At 47.5% G+C, this 21833-nt stretch overlaps 2 protein-coding genes across 9 annotated transcripts in view; one reads left to right on the top strand and one right to left on the bottom strand.

The window, feature by feature from the left end:
* Window positions 1-1723: 1723 nt before the first annotated feature.
* P2RX4 (purinergic receptor P2X 4) lies at window positions 1724-16881 on the bottom strand. Of its 2 annotated transcripts, XM_015239748.3 has the most exons (12): window positions 16546-16881; window positions 12954-13101; window positions 10213-10284; window positions 10024-10096; window positions 9474-9570; window positions 6349-6429; window positions 6104-6245; window positions 5867-6003; window positions 3406-3499; window positions 3218-3283; window positions 2834-2929; window positions 1724-2322 (listed from the first exon to the last, which is right to left on the bottom strand). In XM_015239748.3, the coding sequence occupies exons 1-12, from the start codon at window positions 16677-16679 to the stop codon at window positions 2296-2298; spliced, it is 1167 nt and encodes a 388-aa protein (XP_015095234.1). In that variant the 5' UTR covers window positions 16680-16881; the 3' UTR covers window positions 1724-2295. The 2 variants fall into 2 exon arrangements, with proteins under 2 accessions (XP_015095234.1, XP_031525964.1); XM_031670104.2 differs by lacking the exon at window positions 1724-2322 and having other exon boundaries at window positions 2888-3016; window positions 16546-16748.
* The window catches only part of IFT81 (intraflagellar transport 81), a 167663-nt gene continuing 162428 nt past the window's right edge, over window positions 16599-21833 (top strand). For 4 of the 7 annotated variants that reach the window (XM_072953298.1, XM_072953291.1, XM_072953292.1 and 1 more), the window contains exons 1-2: window positions 16751-16885; window positions 17560-17648. The gene's annotated coding sequence lies outside the window, so the exon portion shown is untranslated. Of the gene's footprint in view, window positions 16886-17559; window positions 17663-21833 lie in introns of all 7 variants that reach the window. The other 3 variants (XM_072953294.1, XM_072953296.1, XM_072953295.1) reach the window with 2 other exon arrangements.

Raw genomic sequence — 21833 nt, 5'->3', positions numbered from 1 at the left:
CTCTAGGTCATCTGTCCTTAAATCTGTTTTCCTTCCTTAGGCTGACAGTGAGATCAAATGCCCAAGTCAGGGCTGATGGACTCAGCAAATCCCTAGTTTAAGCATGTCCTAGTACCTCGCTCCTCAGTGTGGTCCTCGGACCTGCAGTGTCCATATCACCTGGGAGTGGGTGAAATACAGATTCCCAGGCTCCATTTAAACACGGTCCCCAGGTGACTCACCTGTATGCTGAAGTTTGCAAAGCACTGCTCTGGCAGGCAGGTCATTGCCAGATAGATTCTTCTGGTGGAGCCCAAGTGGGTGCGCAGCTACGGGAGGAGTTTTAATCACACATTTGACTTCATCCCTTGGGCAGGCATGCTGTGTGACACCTCACCCCATTTTATGGATCATCGTCTGTAGACTGGGGCTCAGAAAGGGCTCTGAATTTGTCAGCAAACTCAGTGTTCTGCAGGGCCCTGCAGGCTGCCGGTTTTCACGGCGTCTGATTTAGAACTGCTGTTTTCTCCAGACTGCAGGCCGAGGGGGCCCCTGAGTTCCAAATGTGAATCCAGCCCACAGCATTGTTTTCCTGGCTTTGAACTTCAGCTATCTGCTATCAAGGGGCAGCAAATGAAGTCTGAAAGATTCCTGTTCCATCACTGCAAAATGCAACACTGAAATACTGGCCTTCAGCGTCAAGAGCGGGTGTTCCTATTCAAAGGCCCCACCGAGAATCTGACGAAAGCAAGAAGAAATCCATACCGGTGCATCACTTGAGTTTTAGGGGTTTCAGAGTCTCCTGGAAGCTCATCTATGGATGCAGGGTTGAAGGGTCCCTGCTGAAAAGGCAGCGCCAAGGAGTGCCAACCAGGCGGCGGTGTAGCTGAACGCAGGATGACCCTGGTAAGTAAAACAGCAACCCACCCCCACCCCGCATCCCACCTGGCCTTAGCGCTCCACCTTAGAGAAAGGGAGGCCCAAAGAAGTCTCCCTCACTCCAGTAAACATTACTTCTTAGCCTGCAAGATAAGAAGTCATCCCTAAAAATTCCATCTCCATGTGCCCTGTGTGTTCAAGCAAGCATTTTTTCAAAAAGGTAGCATGAATCAGAGCTTTTCCAAGGGATTCAGTAAACCCATTTTTCCCCCTAAAAGCAAGAAAGGCCAAGGTTGGTCATTTATCCCGCAGAAGCAGAGCACCTCTAAAATAAACGTTCCCTTCCGTAGTTGGAAATGAATTGATGACAAGGAGGGGCGGGCTTCGTTCTTTAGGGAGATCCTGAACACCTGATGCAGAATGAAGTGGGTGTGACGACTAAGCCTGAAATAGCTTCATTAGCATTTCAGACGGGGGCAAGGTAGGTGTAGGTGGTGTGACTTTTGGCTGGAGACTTCTGGAAAGCAAATGGGGAGGAGGGAGGAAAAGCCACTTTCATATCACCTAAAATTATGTTCCCTACAGTGTAGAACCACACTTTTATGTAAAAATGTAAGCGCAGGTAACACAAGTAGTCAGCACAGAAAAAAAGTCTTGCTAAAAAACTCCGTAAGAACACAAACTACTGAAGATCAAAATTCCTAGGCCTTTAAGAGACGGTTAAAGTAGGGGAAAAAAAATGCCTAAGCTCCATCAGCAGACTGTTTCAGCACAGTGAGCTGGGATAGCAAATGGATCTACTGGTGGAAGCAAACGGGAAGGAAGGAAAGTTCTCGCTCACGCTGTGAAAACACACAGATGGAGATTAAGAAAATCATTTGCTTTAATGTTTGGTCCTCCATCGTCCCAGTGTTGCTCTTCTCAAAGGGTAAACGAGCTCCGCATCATGACGGCGGGTTGAGGTCTCCGGTCAGGGGAAGAGGAAGGGCAGCCCCGGCGAGCGGAGGGGCCCCGAGCATACACAGGCGTCCTGCTTTTCCTTCTAAAGTGCTTGAGCAGAGCTGCTGGGCCTCGAAGACAGGTCCTGTCTCGCAGTGGGCTGCAGATGGGAGCTCCTAAGGAGAGCCAGCCCTGGAGAAGGCTCCAGCCCTGCAGGGACAGCAGCATCCCTGCCCTTGGGCCAGAGCTTGCCCCAAGGACCCCAGATTGAAGGAATAGCAGAGGTGACCCCACCATGGACGGAAGGTGACCCACTATGCAGAGTGGTTTACTCTGCAGACCCCGCACACAAAATACGGGAGCATCGGGCATCCCTGCAGTACTTGTGGAGACTGAAAGTTCAGATCTGGAACTTTCTCTGGGGTGACATGGCAGCCTTTTCTTCCTCCTCGCTGTGCTCTGATGACAGCCATGGCGAGCCCAGGTGCTGGGTGGTCATCACGGGTGCGTCTCACTGCCAAGACTCTGCAAAGAACAACATGCACCTTATTGATATGCTTATGGATAAATGTACACCCAGCACGTGCTGCCCACAGGCAGTCCTGGACCATTTGGCACAGGTGAGAACCAGACTCCTTTCCCGAGGACATCTGGACAGCCCTTCATCATTGAGCAGACTCGAGTCGGTCCTGGCACAGGGGTCTCAGCCTGGTACCCAATCCCTCTTGCTCTGCAAGGCGAATTTAAGTAGAGTGTGGACATAGATGTTGTCATGGTATCCATTATCATAACTAACCTAAGACACCACTCATTCAAATGAAGCTAGATGTTAAAGAGTGCATCCATTTGAAGAAAAGTACGAAGTTAATACCAGTACAGATGGTCTAGAGATGGAGCAGATGGCAAGAGAGGCATGGGACCGCCTGGGCCGACGGCACATGGAAATGCATCGGGCGCTCTCACCACTGGTACCAGGGGCAGGTGAGGTTTGGCGCTGGGATCCTCCTGCCTGCTGGGAGTTCAGGAGGTGGCCTACCTGCTCGTAATCTTCCACATATTTATATTTCTTCTCCCGATAGTAGTATCTCTTCTTCATGCAGTAGAGGACTATGACGTCACACAGCACTGTTGCCTGAGTGCAGCACAGGGCGAGAAAGAACGAGCCAGGATGCTTGGGCCCCTCTTACTCCGTGCGCGCCCTTCCCGCGGAGCCTGGGGTCTTTCAGGGAGGAGGTTAGGCCTTAGGGGCGAGATCTTGGAGAAGTAAAGGTGGAGGCTGGTGGGGATGGGGAAGGGGAACAAGTCTGGGGTCAAGAGGAAGAACTGGGACGCCAGGGGAGGGTGTCAGCTCGCCGTGCTAACCACTCACTGAGGAGGGCCCCAGCCCCGGGGGGTGGCCAGAGAGGTCTGAGTCACTCACCACCCCTAAGAGCGCCAAGCCGGAGCCAATGTTGATCATGGTTGGGATGATGTCAAATTTCCCGGCCTGCAAATGATGGGAGAAAAAGAAAAAGGAGTTGGGTGGGGGTGGGGAGAAAGCCCCTCCGCTCTGGGCAACACAGAGAAGGACCAGTGGGCTCTGAATGAGGCAGCCAGCGGCCCCGCTACCTTTCCAAACACGATGATGTCGAAACGGATGCCGTAGGCTTTGGTGAGTGTGCGGTGCTCGGTGCCGGTCGGGTCGTGGTAGTACTTGGCAAACCTGGGAAAGGAGACCGGTTAGAGGGAAAAGGCACAGGGCGGCTGAGACAACGGCCGACCTGCTTGCTGCAGAGGCCCGGGGCAAGGGGTGTCGGGGCGGAACTCCCGAGGCTCTGGTGGCGTGGGCATAAGATTCCCTCTGCCTGTTGAGCGGACCACACTCAGCACCTCAGGGCCTCTCCCGGCGAACGTGAGCCGCGCAGGAGGGCTGGCCCGCTGAGGAGGGGGGCGCCAGGGCCCGCAGGGCAGAGGGTTGGGAATGCTGGCCAAGGGTCATGTGAAGAGATCCTCCCTCTGCAGTCACTCTCACCTTTTGTGACTTCAAACTGGAACTTTTTGCTCTGAGAGGCCTTCCTGACATAGCCGAGCCCTCTGCTTCTCCCGAGGAGACGCTGGCCACTAACAGAACGTGACCAGCCAGCAGCAATCTCCAGGGCTGCTTTGTGAGTGGGGGACCAAGCATCAGCAGAGGATTTTTTTTTTAAAGAGCCATTGATCCATCAATTGGAGGAGTGGATAAACAAAATGTGGCATGTCCACACAATGGCCTTACAAAAAAATGAAGTAGTGATAAATGCTACAACACAAATGAACCTTGAAAAAAAAAAACATGATGCTAAGTGAAAGAAGCCAGTTATAGAAGGCCACATGTTGTATAAGTCCATTCATATGAAAGTCCAGAAGAGGCAAACCCCCAGAAGGCAGACTACTGATTACCAGGGGCTGAGGGAGATGGGGAGAGAGAGATGACAGCTAGAGGGCCCAGGGTTTCTTTCTAAGGTGATGAGAACTAAAATTGACTGTGGTAATAGTCGCACAACTCTGTGCATATACTAAAAACAACTGAATTCTAACACTTTACACGGAGGAACTGTGTAGTATGTGAATTATAGCTCAATAAGCCACCTAAAGAGAACACGAGGGGGATGGTGGCAGGAGAGCCCCTGAGACCGATACCACTTGCTGCCTGTGTTACACAGGGCAGCCACCAGGAGCCTAAGCTCTCGGCCTGTGGTCTGTCTGGCCCTCAACTTCCATGCCACGGTCCAGGCCTGGGAACCCGGGTGGGGCCCGATGCTGGCAGAGGTCAGAGGGGATGGGTGTCCTCCCGAGGGTCCCATTGGCTTCTCTCCGTTCTCGGGTTCCAATCCAAACCTGAGGTTTTCCACGGTGGTTCCTACGAGAACTGTGTAACTGCAGAGATGGAGCAATGCAAATGTGACTCCCTTCCAAGGGAAAAATGCAAGGATCTGTCCTGCTCTCATGAGACCAGATGGTTCAAGAGGACAGCAGATCCTGCGTGCACTTGATTCCACCACTAGAGGGAGACAAGTGCGGCCCAAGAGCACCGGGGACCTGCTCAGGTGGTCCCTCCCGGGGCTTGTGTCTGAGAGAGGCTGCAAGTGTGGAAGATACCACAAAGGGCACATGAAAATGTATGTGGCAACAGAGTTTACTGCCTCAAGAAAGTGGCAAATATGACCCTGGTCCCATGGCCCTCTCATCAGACTACTAGCCGTACTGGTTTGAATATCGTCCCCCAAATTCATGTCTACCCAGAACCTGTGAACGTGACCTTACTTGGAAATAGGGTCTTTGCAGATGTAATTAGTTAAGATGAAGCTGTGCTGGATTAGGGTGGACCCCTGAATTCGAGATGCCTGGTGTCCGTAAGAGAGAGGACACAGAGACACAGACACGGAAGAGAAGGCCATGTGACGACAGAGCCAGAGACTGGGGGCATGCATCTCCAAGCCAAGGACCACCAGGGATCGTCGGGAGCCACCAGAAGCTGGAAGAGGCAAGGAAGGAGCCTGGCTGGCTGGCACATTCATTTTGGGCTTCTAGCCTCCAGAACTAAGAGAATAGATTCTTGCCATTTCAAGCCACCCAGTTTGTGGCCACGTGTTACGGCAGCTCTAGGGTACGAACACCCAGAGCCTCCAGCAGGAAGGTACCAGCAAAGGCTTTTACTGAGGCTAAAACCTGCAACCCCTGCACCCTGGAGATTCAGCAGCCAATCTGTGGGTCAGGCCCAAGAGGCCCTTGGACTGGAAGACCACGAGCTCATCCACTCCTCAAAACGAGTGAGCGGAGGCCTTGGCTGGGGCTGGCCCCAGTTCAGCAGACAGCCTCTCTTGGGTGCTGTGCAAATGGTTTTCTGAGGCAGGAGGAGGCAAGGAGGGCTTTCACAGGCCAGGGGGCCCCGAGCCCTGCTGGGACCACTCTCCCTGGCGCACGCCTTTCCCCCGCCCTAGGGGTGCTGCCTGAGTGCTGGTCTCTGGTGGGCACAGAGGCCCCCACTGGGGAGTGATCCAGCTACCGTCACCTCCAACATGTGAGACACGGGGCCCCAGCTCACGGCCACCTGAAGTTGTAGCCTGGGGACACGTTGTGGTCCACGTCCCGGGTGTCCAGGCGGCGGAAGGAATACTTGGGCAGGCAGAGGGAGGCGGCTCTGTCCAGGTTGCAGTCCCATTTGATCTGGATGCCCATGATGCCCCCCTGTGGGTTGTGAGTAAAGACGGAGCAAGCTTTCCTCAGAGCCCGTTCTGGAAGCAGATGTGTCAGAGACCGGGTCAGAGAAGGCAGGCCCGGCACCTACCTCGACGGCCATGTCCTGGAAGCTGTGCCCTGCGTCCTCCACTATTTTGCCAAGTCGGAATATGGGGCAGAAGGGATCTGTTGCAGCATCATAAATGCATGATTTGAGGTGGGCAGTGGTGATGTTGGGAAGAATATTCCTCCTACAGTCGGGAGGAAGCAGAACATAGGAGCGAGGAAACCTCACAGAAGAGCCGCAGGTTCCTCCAAGATACTGGTGAACTCACCCGGCTGGCCAGCACTTACTTGCTGAAGTTAAATTTGGGGTACCAGATGTTGTTCTTGACCAAAAGAGTGAAGTTTTCTGCAGCCTTTAAAAAAGCAGGTCTGAAAAAAATTGTAACACGTTGTTAATAAAAGTACAAACATACGCACACTTATAACATACCTAGGTAATGTTTTTTAAAAGCACAAACACGTGTGTCTAACAATGTCATTTTGTCAAGAAAAAAGTGAAACATTTCCAGCATTTTGTGCACACTAGGTCAAGAGAGGAGACTGTAAACGGAAGCTTCTGGTTTCTTCCTGTCAGGGAAGGGCAGGGCCTCTTCCCTGAGGCGGCAAGAATTTAAAAACCTGAGGAACAGCTAACATCATGAGGGGTGGTGCCTAGTGACCTCACTAGAACTCATTCTCCAGCAGCTGCTGGGTTTCAGGCCTTACCTCCCTCAGGTGTTCCCAGGACTGCTCAGCAGATCCGGCTTTACAAGCGAAAGCGAAGGTCAATTCACCTACAGGCTGGGTCCTGACCGCTTAGAAGTACAGGAAAAGTGCGTGTCTGCTGGCGCACCACCTGCTCGCGGGAGCGTCACGGCAGCGCCTCCTGACAGTGTGGCTGAAGCTGTCCCCAGGGGCACCCCACTGCGTTGGTGGGTTTCTATGGGAGACGCTGGCCCTGGAGGCTGACCTCTGTTGGGGGGGGCTCCCCTGATCCGGGTGGAATTTTCGAGGTCATGAACAACACCAGCAGTCCTTCCCACCCACCTGAGAGAGGAGCAAGGCCAGTGCAAAGGCCACACAACAAGGACAGCTGAGCCTCTCGCCACAGCTGACAAGCAAAGGCCTTGACGAGGCATTTCTCTTGGGGCTTCAAGTTCCCTCGTCCCTGTGTCAGGAGCATGGATTATATCAGGGTTTCCTGTCATTCCCTACACCATGGCCTTCCCCCACTTCCGTGTACCTCACACACAATACCCATCATTAAGATTAACCTATCTTTAAGAAAAATTGAGGTGAAATTCAAAGAACATAGAATTAACCATTTTAAAGTGTTCAACACATTCGCAGTGTTGTACATCACCGCTGTCTGGTTCCAGAACATTTTTGTCGTCTCCTAAGGAAACTGCTTACCCATTAAGCAGTTACTGTCCATTCTCCCCTCTGCTCAGCCCTGGGGAACCATCAGTCTACTTTCTGTCTACGGATTTGTCTATACTGGCTATTTCATGTGGATGGAATCAGATAGTATGTGACTTTTCTGTGTCTGGCTTCTTTCACTCAGCATCATATTTTCAGGGATCATCTACGTGGCAGCACGTGCCAGAGCACATTCCTTTTTATGGCTGAATAACATTCCATTGTATGTGTTCACCACCATCTGTTGATGGACATTTGGGTTGTTTTCCATCTTCAGGATCAACTCACTTTTTTATTGACATTCATTATGAAATAAAACTTTCCATCAGGACCATAAAAATATTGTTTGCCACAAATCAGGGGTCTTCATTCTAATAAGTATAACAAAGTCAGAACAATGTTACTACAAGTTGTGGTTAATACATTTGTCTGCCCAAGGTGCAGAACCTGGGGCTTCCTCTTGGTGAGAAATGGAATCAGCAAGGGACAGAAAGGTACTGAAGACAATCCAAGCCAGGATTTCCTCCTTGGTATCAGCTAGGGGCTGAATAAGAGTGGAAATGGGAATGGCTTTCTCCGTGGGACTCAATGTTATTTCATGTATGTTGTGTGCACTTAAAACTCATCCTGCACTGGATTAGATCTAGAACCATGCTGTCCGGTGAAAATACACTGCGAGACACAAACCTTACTGTAATTTAAAGTTTCCAAGTTGCCACATTAAAAAGTAAAAAGAAACAAGTACAGTTAACTTTTCTATAATAACCCAATATACTTAAAATATTACTCCAACATGTAAACAACATAGAATGTTATTAATGAGATACTGCATTTTAAAAAAAAATAGTAAGTCTTCAGAATCTGGAGTGTAGTTTACTCTGAAAGCTCATTTTGGATCCAGCAAATGCATTTCAAGTGCTCAGGAGCCGCATGTGGCCACTGGCCCCTGTATTGAGATTCTCTCCAGCTCTAAAATGTTAGGATTCCTTGTCGCCGAGTATTTCCTTCCCTGGCCTGAGCTGCTGCCCTCAGCGATCTCTACATCAGTGGTTCTCAGCCTTTCCTTCTGTTGCAGTACACCCACGATGAGGTTCACGCGGTTACCCGCTCCCTTGGGCTTATCTAGGCCTGAGTCTGAACTCTGAGCAGGAAAGGCCTGGGTGGCGAGCAATTCTACGAGCGTTAGCTTGAACTCCACCCACTCACAGCACAGCAGATCGCACCTGAGAAGAATGTCACTCCAGGCCACACTCAAACCTGCTCTAGTTTATAAAACACACTTTAAGAGACATTAATAATTCTCCTGCCCAGCATCTGTTCCCCTTTTTTCTGGTAACAGAATCGCACATTTCCGCTAGAAGCCACACCTCCCCCACTCCCGGCCTGTGTCGTTTGGGTGGGTGGTCTGACTCCACCCCTAGCTGGAAAGGCATGTGACCCAGGCCCACAAGCAAAATCCATCCCCAGCCGCAGTGATGGGCTGGAGGGGCTGACAGAGATGGTGAAGCTGTGAAGATGGACAGGACTAGAATCTGTATGGGCAGCTAGCTGGGCAGGGAGACCCGGGACTACACCCTGGGTCCTGCAAATGGAACCAACACGGAGAGGGAAGCAGAGCCAACAGATGGAGGTTCGGATGCTGTCCTTTGAGCCCCAGATCTAGCCATGTTCGGATCTCTGTGGTTAGTTGAACAATAAACTGCCCGCCGCATGTGCGCCTGCGTGTGTGTGTGTGTGTGTGTGTACACCTGCTTAAGGCACTGAGAACTGTTTCCTGTCAGTTACTTGCAAGTGACAGAGTCCTAACGTAGGTATGTCATCTGCACTCTTATCATGAGCGACAAACACCGTGGCCCTCTTGCCCCTGATGGTTGCTGCCTTGTGGCTGAAACCCTAGAGAAGCCTGACTACACAAAGTCACCAAGAGCACAAAGCCGTGACACTCAGGCTTCACTCCCCGGCCGCCTCCCTCAGGTCCGAGACCAGGTCACTTCCGTCCCTTGGGCAGGACTCACTTTGGCACTTGTGCATCGTCCTCCACCGGGCACCAGGCTGCCACCTCGCATGTCTTCACCGTCTCGTTGAACAGCACGCACCTTCCTGTTGCGACTCCTAGAGGGGTGAGGGGGACCCAGGTGTACGGGGGTCTCCTACTTTCTGCCTCTGTGAGGCAGAGTGGAAGTTTGCCTCCTATGAAAAATCCTATGCAATCAATCTCAAGCTATTCCAATTCTGGGGTTTAGACAGCATCCAGAAAATCGAATTGGAGGAATAGAGTTGCCTGAGTCCCAGCCACATCTCTGCTTTGCCAGTAACAGGGCTCGGGTGACACACAGCCACAGTACAGGGCAGGATCTGGGCGCAGATGACAGACGTGACTGTTGAGTGGGTCTTGGGACCCATTCTGGACACGAGGCTCACCCAGGGTCACTCACTGGGGAGTGTGGGGGATTTCTTCATCCTGGAGATTTCCCTATGAGAGGAGCTCACAGACAGGCAATCTGGTCGGGGACCGCCCTCCCCAGGCTAAGCGTCTACTGAAGGGTCAGGGCCGGGGGCTCGTACCGCTACTTTGGGTGCCTGCAGAGCCAGCGGCACAGTCGGCATCTGATTTACACACAGTTTTCTTATCTGGAATCTGGAAAAAGACGAACCAGTGAAAACAGGTTTCACGTGGCCTGGCCCCACCCACTTCAGGACAGGCTTGGAGAGGGGGCCGTGAGGCCCGAGGCTCTTCCTGGAGGAGCTGCCTACCTCAGGACAGAGGCCCTGGGTCTGGTTCACCGTGAAGATCATGTTGGTCATGATGAAGAGGGAGTTTTCCTCCTGCAGAGCGGGCAGAGGGGAAGGAGCACAGCGTGTTACCTTTGGAGGAGCCAGGCAGAGCCACGAGGAGAGTCGGATGTTCCTTCATGAGAACCGTGCCTTTCACTTCTCCCAAATGCCAGGCAGAAAGCTATTAAAAACACTAATCTTATGGTCTCCTGTTCTCTCCTATGAGAGTTTACAACCTAACTGAAAACAGGGACTCAAACAAATACTTGCATACATGTGTTCACAGAACATCATTTATAATAGCCTAAAGGTGGAAACAACCCAGTGTCTATGGACAGATGAGTGGATAAACAAATTCTGGTCTGTGCCTGTAATGGACTATGGCTCAGCCATAAAAAGGAGTGAAGCACTGACACGTGCTACAATGTGGATGAGCCTCAGAAACAGGATGCTGGGTCAAAGAAGCCAGACATAAAAGACCACAGTGTGAACGATTCCATTGATATGAAACGTCCAAAACAGACAAATCCAGGGACAGAAAGTAGATTAGTGGTTTCATGGGGGTGAGGGGAAAGGCGGAAAAGGGAGTGACTGCTTGAAGACTGGGGGGTTTCCTTTTAGACTGATGAAAATGTTCTGGAACTAAACTGGGGTGATGGTTACATAACCTGGTGAATGTACTAAATGCCACCGAATTTTTCATTTTGAACTGGTTACCATTATGATACATGAATTTCTGACATGTTGAGGGAAAAGAGCCAATAAGTGCTCAGAATACCCTCTGCCAACCATATTACCCCAGGCTCAAAAACATGAGGCCTCCAAGGTCTCAAATTTGGCTGGTTTTCTTTCCTAACAGGAACTAAAATAAATACATAAAACATTTTAGAGAAGACCCAGTCAGGGTTAGCAATTGATACTTTTCCCTTTGAGAAGGGACTATTCCCAAGTATGAAGGTGCTAAATGGTTGATTAAAAGTTTCAGGAGAGCAGTTTGCTTGGGGGTGAGACTGAAGAATTGCTGATAATGACCTCCCAGTATGAGGGATAAAAGACAAAGGCCCTGCAAATTTTAGTTGGACCTCCCCCTCCCTGGAGACTAGCACTCTAAAATGAAATGCTCTCAGTGTTTCAGGATCCTGACAAGAGCAGAGTCAGCACTGGGAGCCATTAGGGAGACTCTGGGACCAAGAGGTCTGTAGGCATCTCCACCCCTCGGCCTGACAAGGCGGTGGAAGTTCTGGGAATAGTCGGCCTGTTTCTTTTCTTCCTTTCTTTCTTTTTTTAATGGAGGTACTGGGGATTGAACCCGAGACCTTGTGCATGCTAAGCACACACTCTACCACTGAGCTATTGCCCTTCCCCCTAGCTGGCATCTTACAGAGAAAGGACTAGACCAAAGCATGTTGGGAGAGGAGGAAATGGCCACAAGAGGAGGCACGAGGATGCGGCAGGAGGTCCGGGTCTGACTCCTGGGTCCCCGCCATGCTCCCAGGTGTTCTGTGTATAGACACACTGCTTGCCTTGTATTTACATCTCTCCTGACTTAGACCTGAACTGGTCAGTGTGGTTTATTTTTAGTTTCCTATTTCTTATTGATTTTAAGTTTAGGGAAATTTCAGCCTGGAGATGAGCCAAGTAGGTGTGGTACAAACAGATGTCTGGGCTCCATCTCTGCAGGAGCAGGAGGCCACCGTGAAAGCTTACGAAGAGAGCCCTGTGGTACTCACACAGCCCCCAGCTCCGGTCCGACAAGGAAGGCAAAGTTGCTATGTGTTCCTTTCCACTGAGGGGCTGAAGCGGGGGGCCGTACCCTTCCCTGGGTCTAGTGAACAGACTGAGTGTGATATTCCCAGAGCTTGCTGGGACGAGGCCGAGGCTTCCTGGGAAGCAGAGGTCCCTCTGTTGAGACGGGGCATGCCAACAGGACCAGCTACCTCCAGCAAACTATGAGTCCCCTGTTCCATTTGACCTTTATGGCTCATCAGCTCTGGCTTCTCTCTGGGCACCCCAAGAGGTCCTTTCCTTGAGGAGGCAAGGGGAATATGAACACACTTGAAGAAAAAGGAGTTTCTGAAGTCCTTGCTCTGAGCCAAGAGTTGGCAGCTTATCTGCATTTGGCCACCTCAGTCACCCTAGCACAGGAGCCATTTGGTTAAAGAGAGTCAATATTTAACTTGGAGCTTTCTGGATTAGCAGACAGGAGACTAAGATGATGCATCAAACAATTTCTTCCCTCCCCTTTGTTCCTGATGGAATCCTATTTGGGCCTGTCTGTTTCCTTCTTATTTGGCTTCGGGTCTCTAATCGCTGATAAAAGTTTTAACACTGTGAAAAAAGATTTACCTTGTGGCTTTACAATAAAGGAAATACAAAATGTGGAAAGGTGACCTTTCCACCGGAATTTCCCCCAAGATTTAAAACATTTGCTTTTTCACCTTTCAGGGGCTGAGACAGAAGGAGTTTTCCATATGGAAAGCTTCTTATTTTTAAGCCAGCGATGTTTTAGGGCTGAAGAAACATAGCCAACTAATATTACCTGTTAGACCCTAAGCCATAATGAGATCTGTCTGCACTGCTTTCTTGGACTAAAACAATCAGTCTGGGCATTGGTGATGTTAGAACTCTGGAAATGCCAGTCACTAGACAAGGATGCAAAGTTGAAGGGAAAGCAGCTAACTAGTGGCTTGAGCATTAGACAGTCACACTGGGAGGTTTACCTGAGGTGGAATCACATAATCAGCCACATCCCAGATCCGGAATCCAAGTTTAGAGGTGTTGGTTACAGTCACGCCCTTGGCTTTGGTGGTTACTGAACTGACCACAGAGTCCGTTTCCTGGTAGCCTTTTTCCCACACAAACACCCACCTACAAAATCAAACAGGCCTCTTATATTGTCATTAGGTTAATCCTGCTTCTTGTCCTTCTGACTTGCTGCATGATGTCCTTCGGCTGGAGGTGGGAGAACTTTGCCCTAAACGTCTCAGTCTTTGCTCTTCACTTCCCGTTCTGATGGGCTGCTGACTGAAACCAAAGTTTGGCATTTCCATTTTCTTCCTTTTGGGTCTGTGGCTTCCTATCTTTTCCTTTGAGCACCATATGGTAACCCAAGATAATAGGTCATTAGGATTCCATGAATTTGAATTAATGCTAGGTACAGCTTAACAAACAAACCAACCCAAAAATGGGCAGAAGACCTAAACAAGCAATTCTCCAGTGAAGACATACAAATGCCCAATAGGCACATGAAAAAATGCTCCATATCGCTAATTATCAGAGAAATGCAAATCAAAACTACAATGAGGTTATCACCTCACACCAGTCAGAATGGCCATCATTCAAAAGTCCACAAACAATAATGCTGGAGAGGCTATTGGAGAAAAGGGAACCCTTCTACACTGTTGGTGGGAATGCAGTTTGGTGCAGCCATTATGGAAAACAGCATGGAGAGTCCTCAAAAAACTAAAAATAGACTTACCATATGATCCAGCAATCCCACTCCTGGGCATATATCTGGAGGGAACTCTAATTTGAAAAGATACATGCACCCCAATGTTCATAGCAGCACTATTTACAATAGCCAAGACATGGAAGCACCCTAAATATCCACTGACAGATGACTAGATAGAGAAGCTGTGATATATTTATACAATGAAATACTACTCAGCCATAAAAAAGAATAAAATAATGCCATTGGCAGCAACGTGGATGGATCTGGAGATCACTCTAAGTGAAGTAAGTGAGAAAGAGAAAGAAAAATACCATATGATATCACTCATATGTGGAATCTAAACAAAGAAAAAAGAAGATACCAATGAACTTATCTACAAAGCAGAAATAGACTCACAGACAGAGTAAACAAACTTATGGTTACCAAGGGGGTAAAGGGGGTGGGAAGGGATAAATTGGGAGTTCCAAGATTCCTGCGGATACCAAAATCCAAGGATGCTCAAGTACCTTATATAAAACAGTGTAGTATTTGTATATAACCTATGCACATCCTCTCTTATATTTTAAATCATCTCTGGATTACCTGTAATACCTAATTCAACAAAAAAAAGCTATGTAAATAGTTGTCAGTAAGCAGAAAATTCAAACTTTACTTTCTGGAGTTTTCTTGAAAAAATATTTTCAATCCATGGTTGACTGACTCTGTGGATACAGAGCCCGAAGACATGGAGAGCCGACTGGACAGTGAGTTGCTGAGTCAGAGACACGTAGTTTCACACCAATTATGTGAATAACTTACCTCATCATGGGACTGATAACAGAATTAGGTAACTAAGAAATGAGTGTTCAGTCTCTTTTCTGAGGAAGGATAACAGGTCACTATGAGCAAAAGAGACCACAATTACACCGAGATGAACAGAGTCAGGAAGTTAAGAGACAAATTTTTGTTTTTTTTTAAGTCCTTAATTCAGATCCTGAGTCAGATTTGATCACAGCAAGGTAGATAAAAGCAAAGCATTTAACTGCTTAAAAAATCCTCACAATCAAGACAGAGGACATTCCACAGGAATCCTAGGAAGCTGCACAGCCCAACAGAAACATAACATGAGCCACACATTTCAACATTTCTAGTGGCCACGTTAAAAAGTAAAAAGAAGCAGGTAAAATTAATTTTAGTGATATATTTTATGTAAGTCAATATATCCAATATATTTTAACATGTTATCTATGTAATATGTATTAACGTGATATTTAAGTTTTTTTGGTACTATGTTCTCAACATTTGGTGTGCATTTTACAGTGACAGCACATCTCGATTTGGCATAGGAACACTTCACGTGCTCAACAGCCACATGTGACTAGTGGCTACCACACTGTACAAGTGCAGATATACTTTCTGAATCTAGAACTTTACAGATACTCTAAAGTAGATGTCAAAGAACTTTACAGATACCCATGAACAGCAAAAGCCAAAAGGAAAAAGCTGCATGAGAGTTCCAGATTCCAAATGCTTCAGGTCCAACCCAGCAATGTGAATTTAACCAGCTCGAAGTGGGTCTCAAAATTTAAGGGTGCATCATAATCACTGGGGGGGGGGGCAAGGAGTTGGTGGTGATGGTACTTAATGCAACTTAATTGAGTCCAAGTTCTGATGTAGAGTCCATACCTGGAAAGCCATTTTATTGAATACCATCAGCACCTTCTGCTGCTCCGCTGATAGATGGTAGAAGCCAAACCTGCCAGATCATGTGAATTCTCTTGGGCAGTGTTAACAGATTCCATGCCTAACCGCAGGGTCAGGGGTGGGGGTGGGGGTCTGTTAAGTTTAAACAATCCCTCAAGTGAGTCTTCAGGTCGGTTTAGGTAGGTTTGGGAAACACTAGGACACTGGTTCCTAAACTTTGCTGCACATCAGAATTACTTGGGGAGCTGGTCATACTCTAGAGCAGATGAATCAGAAGATCTGGGTAGGGTAGCAATCAATAAATATTTTAAAAAAGATTTCCAAATGGTTCTATGTGCAGTTTGGGGATTGCTGCATTAGGCCTTTTAAGAAAAGGAACATTGGAGCAGATAACGTCTGTCAGTTCAGCAGCTGTAGACACCGTAACACCACAGGTGGGTCTTGAAAGCAGGCCCATTTGGTAAATTAATTTCCACTTTTTTTTTCAAGTTTTATTCCATTGTAATGGCTGCATCAATTAAAACTAAGCACTTGGTGAGGACTGATGGTGGCAGGGCATATAAAGAAGGCAGCATGGGAAATGATGAGGATAAGGCAGGCACCTTTACCAAAAACCCCAACCGTCCCACAAAACGAAGGAAGTGAATTTTAAGTGATTTTTGAAACTGTGACCTATTATCTTGGGTTACCATATGGTGCTCAAAGGAAAAGTCAGGAAGCCACAGACCCAAAAGGAAGAAAATGTAAATCCCAAACTTTGGTTTCGGTCAGCAGACCATCAGAATGGGAAGTGAAGAGCAAAGACTGAGACTAAACGTTCTCCCACCCCCAGCCAAAGGACATCATGGAGCAAGTCAGAAGGACAAGAAGCAAGATTAGCGAGGATCAAGGTGTAGTCAGGCTTTGCTTTTAAGACTGAACATCACAGCAGCCTCTTGGCCCCGGGCCCGGCACAGAGCCGAGCCTGTCCGCCTGGTGGCTAGGGTCCGGGGGAGGGATATGTCACTAGCCTCCGGTCGCTGTCCCCTGGACCCCACCTGGAGGGCGCTCGCGGCTCACCCGAGGACTTAGGCCGGGACGAGCAGGTGCATGGCCGGGACCCAGAGGGGGACTTCCCGGCCGTCGGTCACCCCCCGTCCCCAGGGCCCCACGGGGTCGGCGCCCGCGGCCGCGCTCACCCGATGACGTAGGCCAGGATGAGCAGCTGCACCGCCCGGTTCATGAGCCCCACTTTACGGCTGCGGATGAGCACGATGCGCGGCGTGTCGTACTCGAACAGGAAGGCGGCCAGCGCCGCGCAGCAGCCCGCCATGACCCGCGCCTCCGCTGCCGCCTCCGGCCGCCCTGCTCCGCGCTCTGGGCCCGGCCGCCAGACCCGCCGCCGCGTCCCTGCCCCGGAGCCCCGCCCAGGCGGCCGGGCCGGCCCGCGGCGCCACCGTTCGCGGTGAGGAGGGCCCGGAAGGAGGCGGCGCTGGCCCTCGGGGGAGGGGGCCGGGCGGAAGGCCGACCTGCCCCTCGGTACGAGTGCTGCCTCGCGGCCTTCTCAGAGGGTTTAGGGCCCTAGAGGAAGGGGTGACCTCCTTGGGGTCGAGTGACAACCACCCCCCCCAACACCACCTCAGGAGAGGGGTAGGGGAATAATGACTGCCCGGAGAGGGCGTGGTGGAACGAGCCACCCCCTCAAAGGGGATGGGCTCTAAGGGGAAGGGTTGACCTCTCCTTCGGAAACGAATGACCCTATCAAGAGAGTCAGGAAGGACCAGTGACCTGAGGGGAGACAGAGCCCTCAAGGAGAGAGTGACCTCCTTCAGGAATGAGATAACCCCCTTAGAGGGGCGGGGAAGGGTAATGAGCGACCCCACTGGAGTGTCCAGGAGTGACCGTGGGTGGGTGCACGGGGCAGGTTAAGAGAAAGAGCAGTCCCTCGGCAAGTGCAAACTCAGGCAGCTGTAATGGGGCTCAGCGCTGCCTTCTCAACCGCTGGGGGAAAAGCTTAAATATCCAGAACCCTAGGAGCCCGTGGTGGAGTCACACACGCAATAAAATACCCCTCTTGGAATTGAAGCCAGGTCACATCCCTATTCCAATTCAGATGCTTCCTTAGTTGCAAGACAGGGGAGGACGCAGCCTGAGCCTTGTGAGGGGTTTCTGTAACCATTCTTGGCACTGAGAACGTTTTATCATAACTTTAGGGAGAATTGGAAAATAGAGGGAAGGTGGAAGAATCGCCCACAGTTTCACTACTTGAACATAATTTCCCACGTTTGTTCATTCCCGTCAGGTATGTTTTCATAGGTAGGTTTTATATTTAGTTTCATTAATTCATTCAACAAGGATTAATAAGCACCTTCAATATACCAGGCACTGTCCAGTGAACAGAACAAACCTAAACATCGTGTCTTCGTGACTAACAAAATCTAGCAGATAATTGTGTATACAAATTTAATTTATAGTCATAGTCAACGATGGTGCTTTTCAATTCCTGATTCACACTACTTGTTTTCCGTGTTACTGCAGACTTGTCATAACTATAATTTTTAATCTATGAATTGAAAAGACTTTGGCTATGATGCTAGGTTCCAAGAGATGAAAAATGTACTGTCACCGGTAATGGGGGCATTAAAACAAATGTTTGTATGAGTGTAGCAAATTAGAGGTGTGAGGCACTGCCTGAGGCCACCAGTGCTAAATAAAGAGCCCAATAAAAAAAAAAAAAGTTCCTACAAAAAGCAGAGCCACGAACTCCAAAAAGCTCATCAGTCTGGGACCATTTAGTTGAGAGGCCAGCAGTGGCTGACCTTGATGCATATTAGGGCATCATTTGGTTGTAGCCTGGTAAGAATGATCATTACAGTGGCCTCAAGCCACAAAAGGCCAGTCAGATGAAGCTGTATCCTTTGTTCAGGAATATCTTCAATGAAAAAAATGTTTAAATTAGATGTTCAGGCATTTATAGATTCACGAGTCACTTATTTGGCACACAGACATTGTGAAATACGTCATTGTGTAACATGACAGCTACATGTGATCCAAATGTATAATTATACGCACCTCCAGAAACAGCGCATCCCCTAAATAAAGAACAAGTTGGTAGCAAAAGTAAGGAATAAATTACTTTATAATTTTACTGTTATTTTCTCCATGGAGTCCTTGCAACTGAAGCCGTTGTGGAACATAAAAAAAAAAAAAAACCTGACTCTTATCTAAAAGGCCATATGCTGGTCATATCTGCTAGATCAGTGCATCTCAACCTTATCAGACCCAATGTCCCTTTAAAATGAAATATTTTCTGATATCCTGTTAGGAGCCCTAAAAGAAATTATTATGAAATATAAGCTGTCTACATTTATATATATTTTTTCATAATAATTAATGTTTGGCTTTTCCTGTGCTTGTTGGCCATTTGTACGTCTTTGGAGAAATGTCTAATCAGATCCTTTGCCCACTTTTAAACTGAGTTATTTGTCTATTTTTAGTTGTTAGAGTTCTTTATATATTCCAGGTGCAATTCCTTATCAGATATGTGATCTGCAAATGTTTTTCCCCATTCAGTGGGTAGGGAGAATTACACCTTGTTGAAATGGAGAAAATGGGAAGTATGATATTCTTGCAGGTGAACTGGACCTCTTTCTGTAATTGGGTCTTGAAATCTCAGCACATTTGACACTTGGTTTTTAGGATGTAAAAAGACAGAGACAACATCCTTTGATAGGCAACAGAGAATAGAAGGTGGATAGGGAAAAATGCCTATGAATACAAGAAGTGATGGAGTACTTTTGAGGGGTTGTATCTGATATTACTGAAAAACGGAGGCATTCAGGAGTGGATATGATGTGTGCCAGGCACTGGGATATATATAAGATTCTTTATTATGCAACCTTAGGTGAATTATTTACTTTTTGGGAGTCTGTTTCTTTATATGTAAAATGGGGATCAGTGTTATTGTGTCAAGTATGAAGTCATCTTTATGATAGTAATAACAACAACCAAAAGTTTTATAGACTTCCTTTCATTCAGTCTCATATGAACCATGAGGTGGGCACCGAGGAGTAAAACTGAGACTTAGAATCTGCAAGCAGTTGAGTCAGGATTTGCATACATGTCTATATGATCCCAGAACCTTTGCTCTTAACTGTTTCATTATATAGTTTTTAAATGCTGTGAAGTTATTTTTGTCCGCTCTAAACATCGTGTTATATTATGTGGGACTATTTTTATGGTTCCATTGCTTGGTGTGTAATGTAAGTTTAAGGGATAATGGGGGTTTGTGGGGGTTACCTTGAAATGGGAGAAGTCGTGCTCGTGGAGATTATAGTTGTTGGAACCCCCATACGTTTCATCATGTTCCCTAATATTAGCATAAGGTATAATCAAATATCTTTTCAAATGTACTTAGAAACTATTACGTACCTAAATATTTGGAAAGATTACCCTCAGGAAAATAAGACCCAAAGATACAGTCCCATTCACGTCAAGTCTGATAACTGTCTAAGATGATGTCAGTAATTACTGTGGGAGGCAGAATAATGACCCCGTCTGAGGATATCCATGTGCTAATCCCCAGAACCTCTGAATACGTTACCTTATATGGCAAAACGGACTTTGCAGATGTGTTTAAGTTAAGATATTTGAGATGGGGAGAGTGTCTTGGATTATCCAGATGAGTTTAATGACAAGGGTTCTTAAAAAATGGAAGAGAGGGGCTAAAGAGTCAGAGTCAGAAAAGACCTGTGACAACAGAAGTGTGATACTACTAGTTGTAGGCCCTGAGCAAAGCAGTGAAGCTGGAAGCCAGGAGACGTGAATTCCCTCCAGTGCTTCCAGAAGGAGCACAGCCCTGCCAGCACCTTGATTTTAGCCCACAAGATCCATTTTGGATTTCTGATCTCCAGAACTGTAAAGTAATCCATTTGTGTTTTCTAAAGCCACTAAATTCATGGCAGTTTGTTAGTGCACCAAAAGGAAACTAATATAGTTAGCTAACTCCTTAGAAACATTATAAACATAAGATTCTTAATTCAGTTAAGTTACAAAGAATTTAATTTACTAACTTTAATCATTAATCTTTGGACAGTTTGATTTATTTTCTTTTGGGAGGATTTTGCTGTGTGTTTTTCTACATATACTCAAATATGTGACAAGAGACCAGAGCTTGAGGGAGAAGTACAAAGCTAACTCAGTTAGGAAAATCATCATCCACCCCCACAAAATATTTTTTATAAGCACAGAAAATAAATCTCTCGCCCAAACAAAAATAAGAGCTTAAAAAAATTCAAGACTGTGTAAATTTAGATTTTTTTTCACTTAAAAATTAAGTGGAAAAATAAAGATTTTTTTAACAGTAGAAATGTTTCCCTCACTTAGTGTTCTTAATGACATTTTTGTGGAAACTAGATGGGAATCCTACTCAGTGGTAGAAAAAAACTGATGCTATGATAGGTAATGCAAAGAGATACAGGTTGCAAAGGGCATATTTTTAACTTAAAAAGTTTACAGCACATTGAATCCCACTCAGGGTGTCTTGCTGCGTATGGTACAGCTTCAAGCAAGGGAGGTAAATCCTTAGGTGATTGATAAACGTACTGGTTTGCCTGGGACTGAGAAGTTTCCTAGGACATGAGACTTTGAGCGCTAAAACTGGGAGAGTCTCTGCAAACAGGATGAGTGGGTGACCCCCGGAAGGTGTAAATCAGCTAGCTTCAGGAAGACTCATGATAGCATAGATTGTGGGCCAGAGCCCTGCAGGCCATTGACACACCCCTCTACTCCCTTTGTCTGCCTCAAGCTTCACTCTCTGGAGACTGGTGCTGGTTAAACCAGAATTAGACGTGTTTGAAAAAGATAAAGGTCTTTTGCAAGAAGCAGGGAGGCTTTATAAGAAATGTAGCCTCCAAACCACACTTCTCCTAAGTTTTGTGTCAGCGTCAAGCTTTCTTGGAAGTCTGGTTAAAAATGAAACAAAACAACAACAAAAAGCGTCAAATGTGACTTATAATGAAAACCCGCTTCTCCTCTATTGGAGACAGTTTTTTGAAATATATAGACTATCTTTCCCACCCTCCACTCCCCAAATTATTGGAGTATTAGCCAAATAAACAATCTCTAGCAGATTGAAATCCAGCACAGTGGAAATTCAGGTTTCTTTGTCTCTGCACAGCAGTTTCTGTTTTCAAAACCACCTTTATGTGAGTGATACTCAGAACCCCTTTTTACAGTTCAGCCTCATTCATGTTTTACAGAACATTCTGGAGGTCTTGCTTTTTCCAGTTACTTGGCCTCTCTCTGTCATAAGAGATTTCTCTTGATAATTGGTGGCTAGGAGAGAACAAAAGCACAGAGGGAAGGAAGGACTCATCAGACTCCAAAATCATCACCCTGATAATAATGACATTTTGAATTTCCGTTGTCTGGGTGCAGACAAGGATAACCTCTAAGTTCATGTTAGTAAGTCACAAAGCATTCTCTT

This window comes from Vicugna pacos, chromosome 32 (assembly GCF_048564905.1).
Source record: "Vicugna pacos chromosome 32, VicPac4, whole genome shotgun sequence".
NCBI classification, from domain to species: Eukaryota; Metazoa; Chordata; class Mammalia; order Artiodactyla; family Camelidae; genus Vicugna; species Vicugna pacos.
This window is presented reverse-complemented; position numbering and strand designations above follow the sequence as displayed.

Coding starts and splice junctions, on each gene's coding strand:
- P2RX4 (XM_015239748.3), bottom strand. CDS start 16,679: ATGGCGGGCTGCTGCGCGGCGCTGGCCGCCTTCCTGTTCGAGTACGAC. Junction 10,097..10,212: donor CCCAGGGCCTCTGTCCTGAG/GTAGGCAGCTCC, acceptor GTCTTTTTCCAG/ATTCCAGATAAGAAAACTGT. Junction 6,246..6,348: donor CCCAAATTTAACTTCAGCAA/GTAAGTGCTGGC, acceptor TCCCGACTGTAG/GAGGAATATTCTTCCCAACA.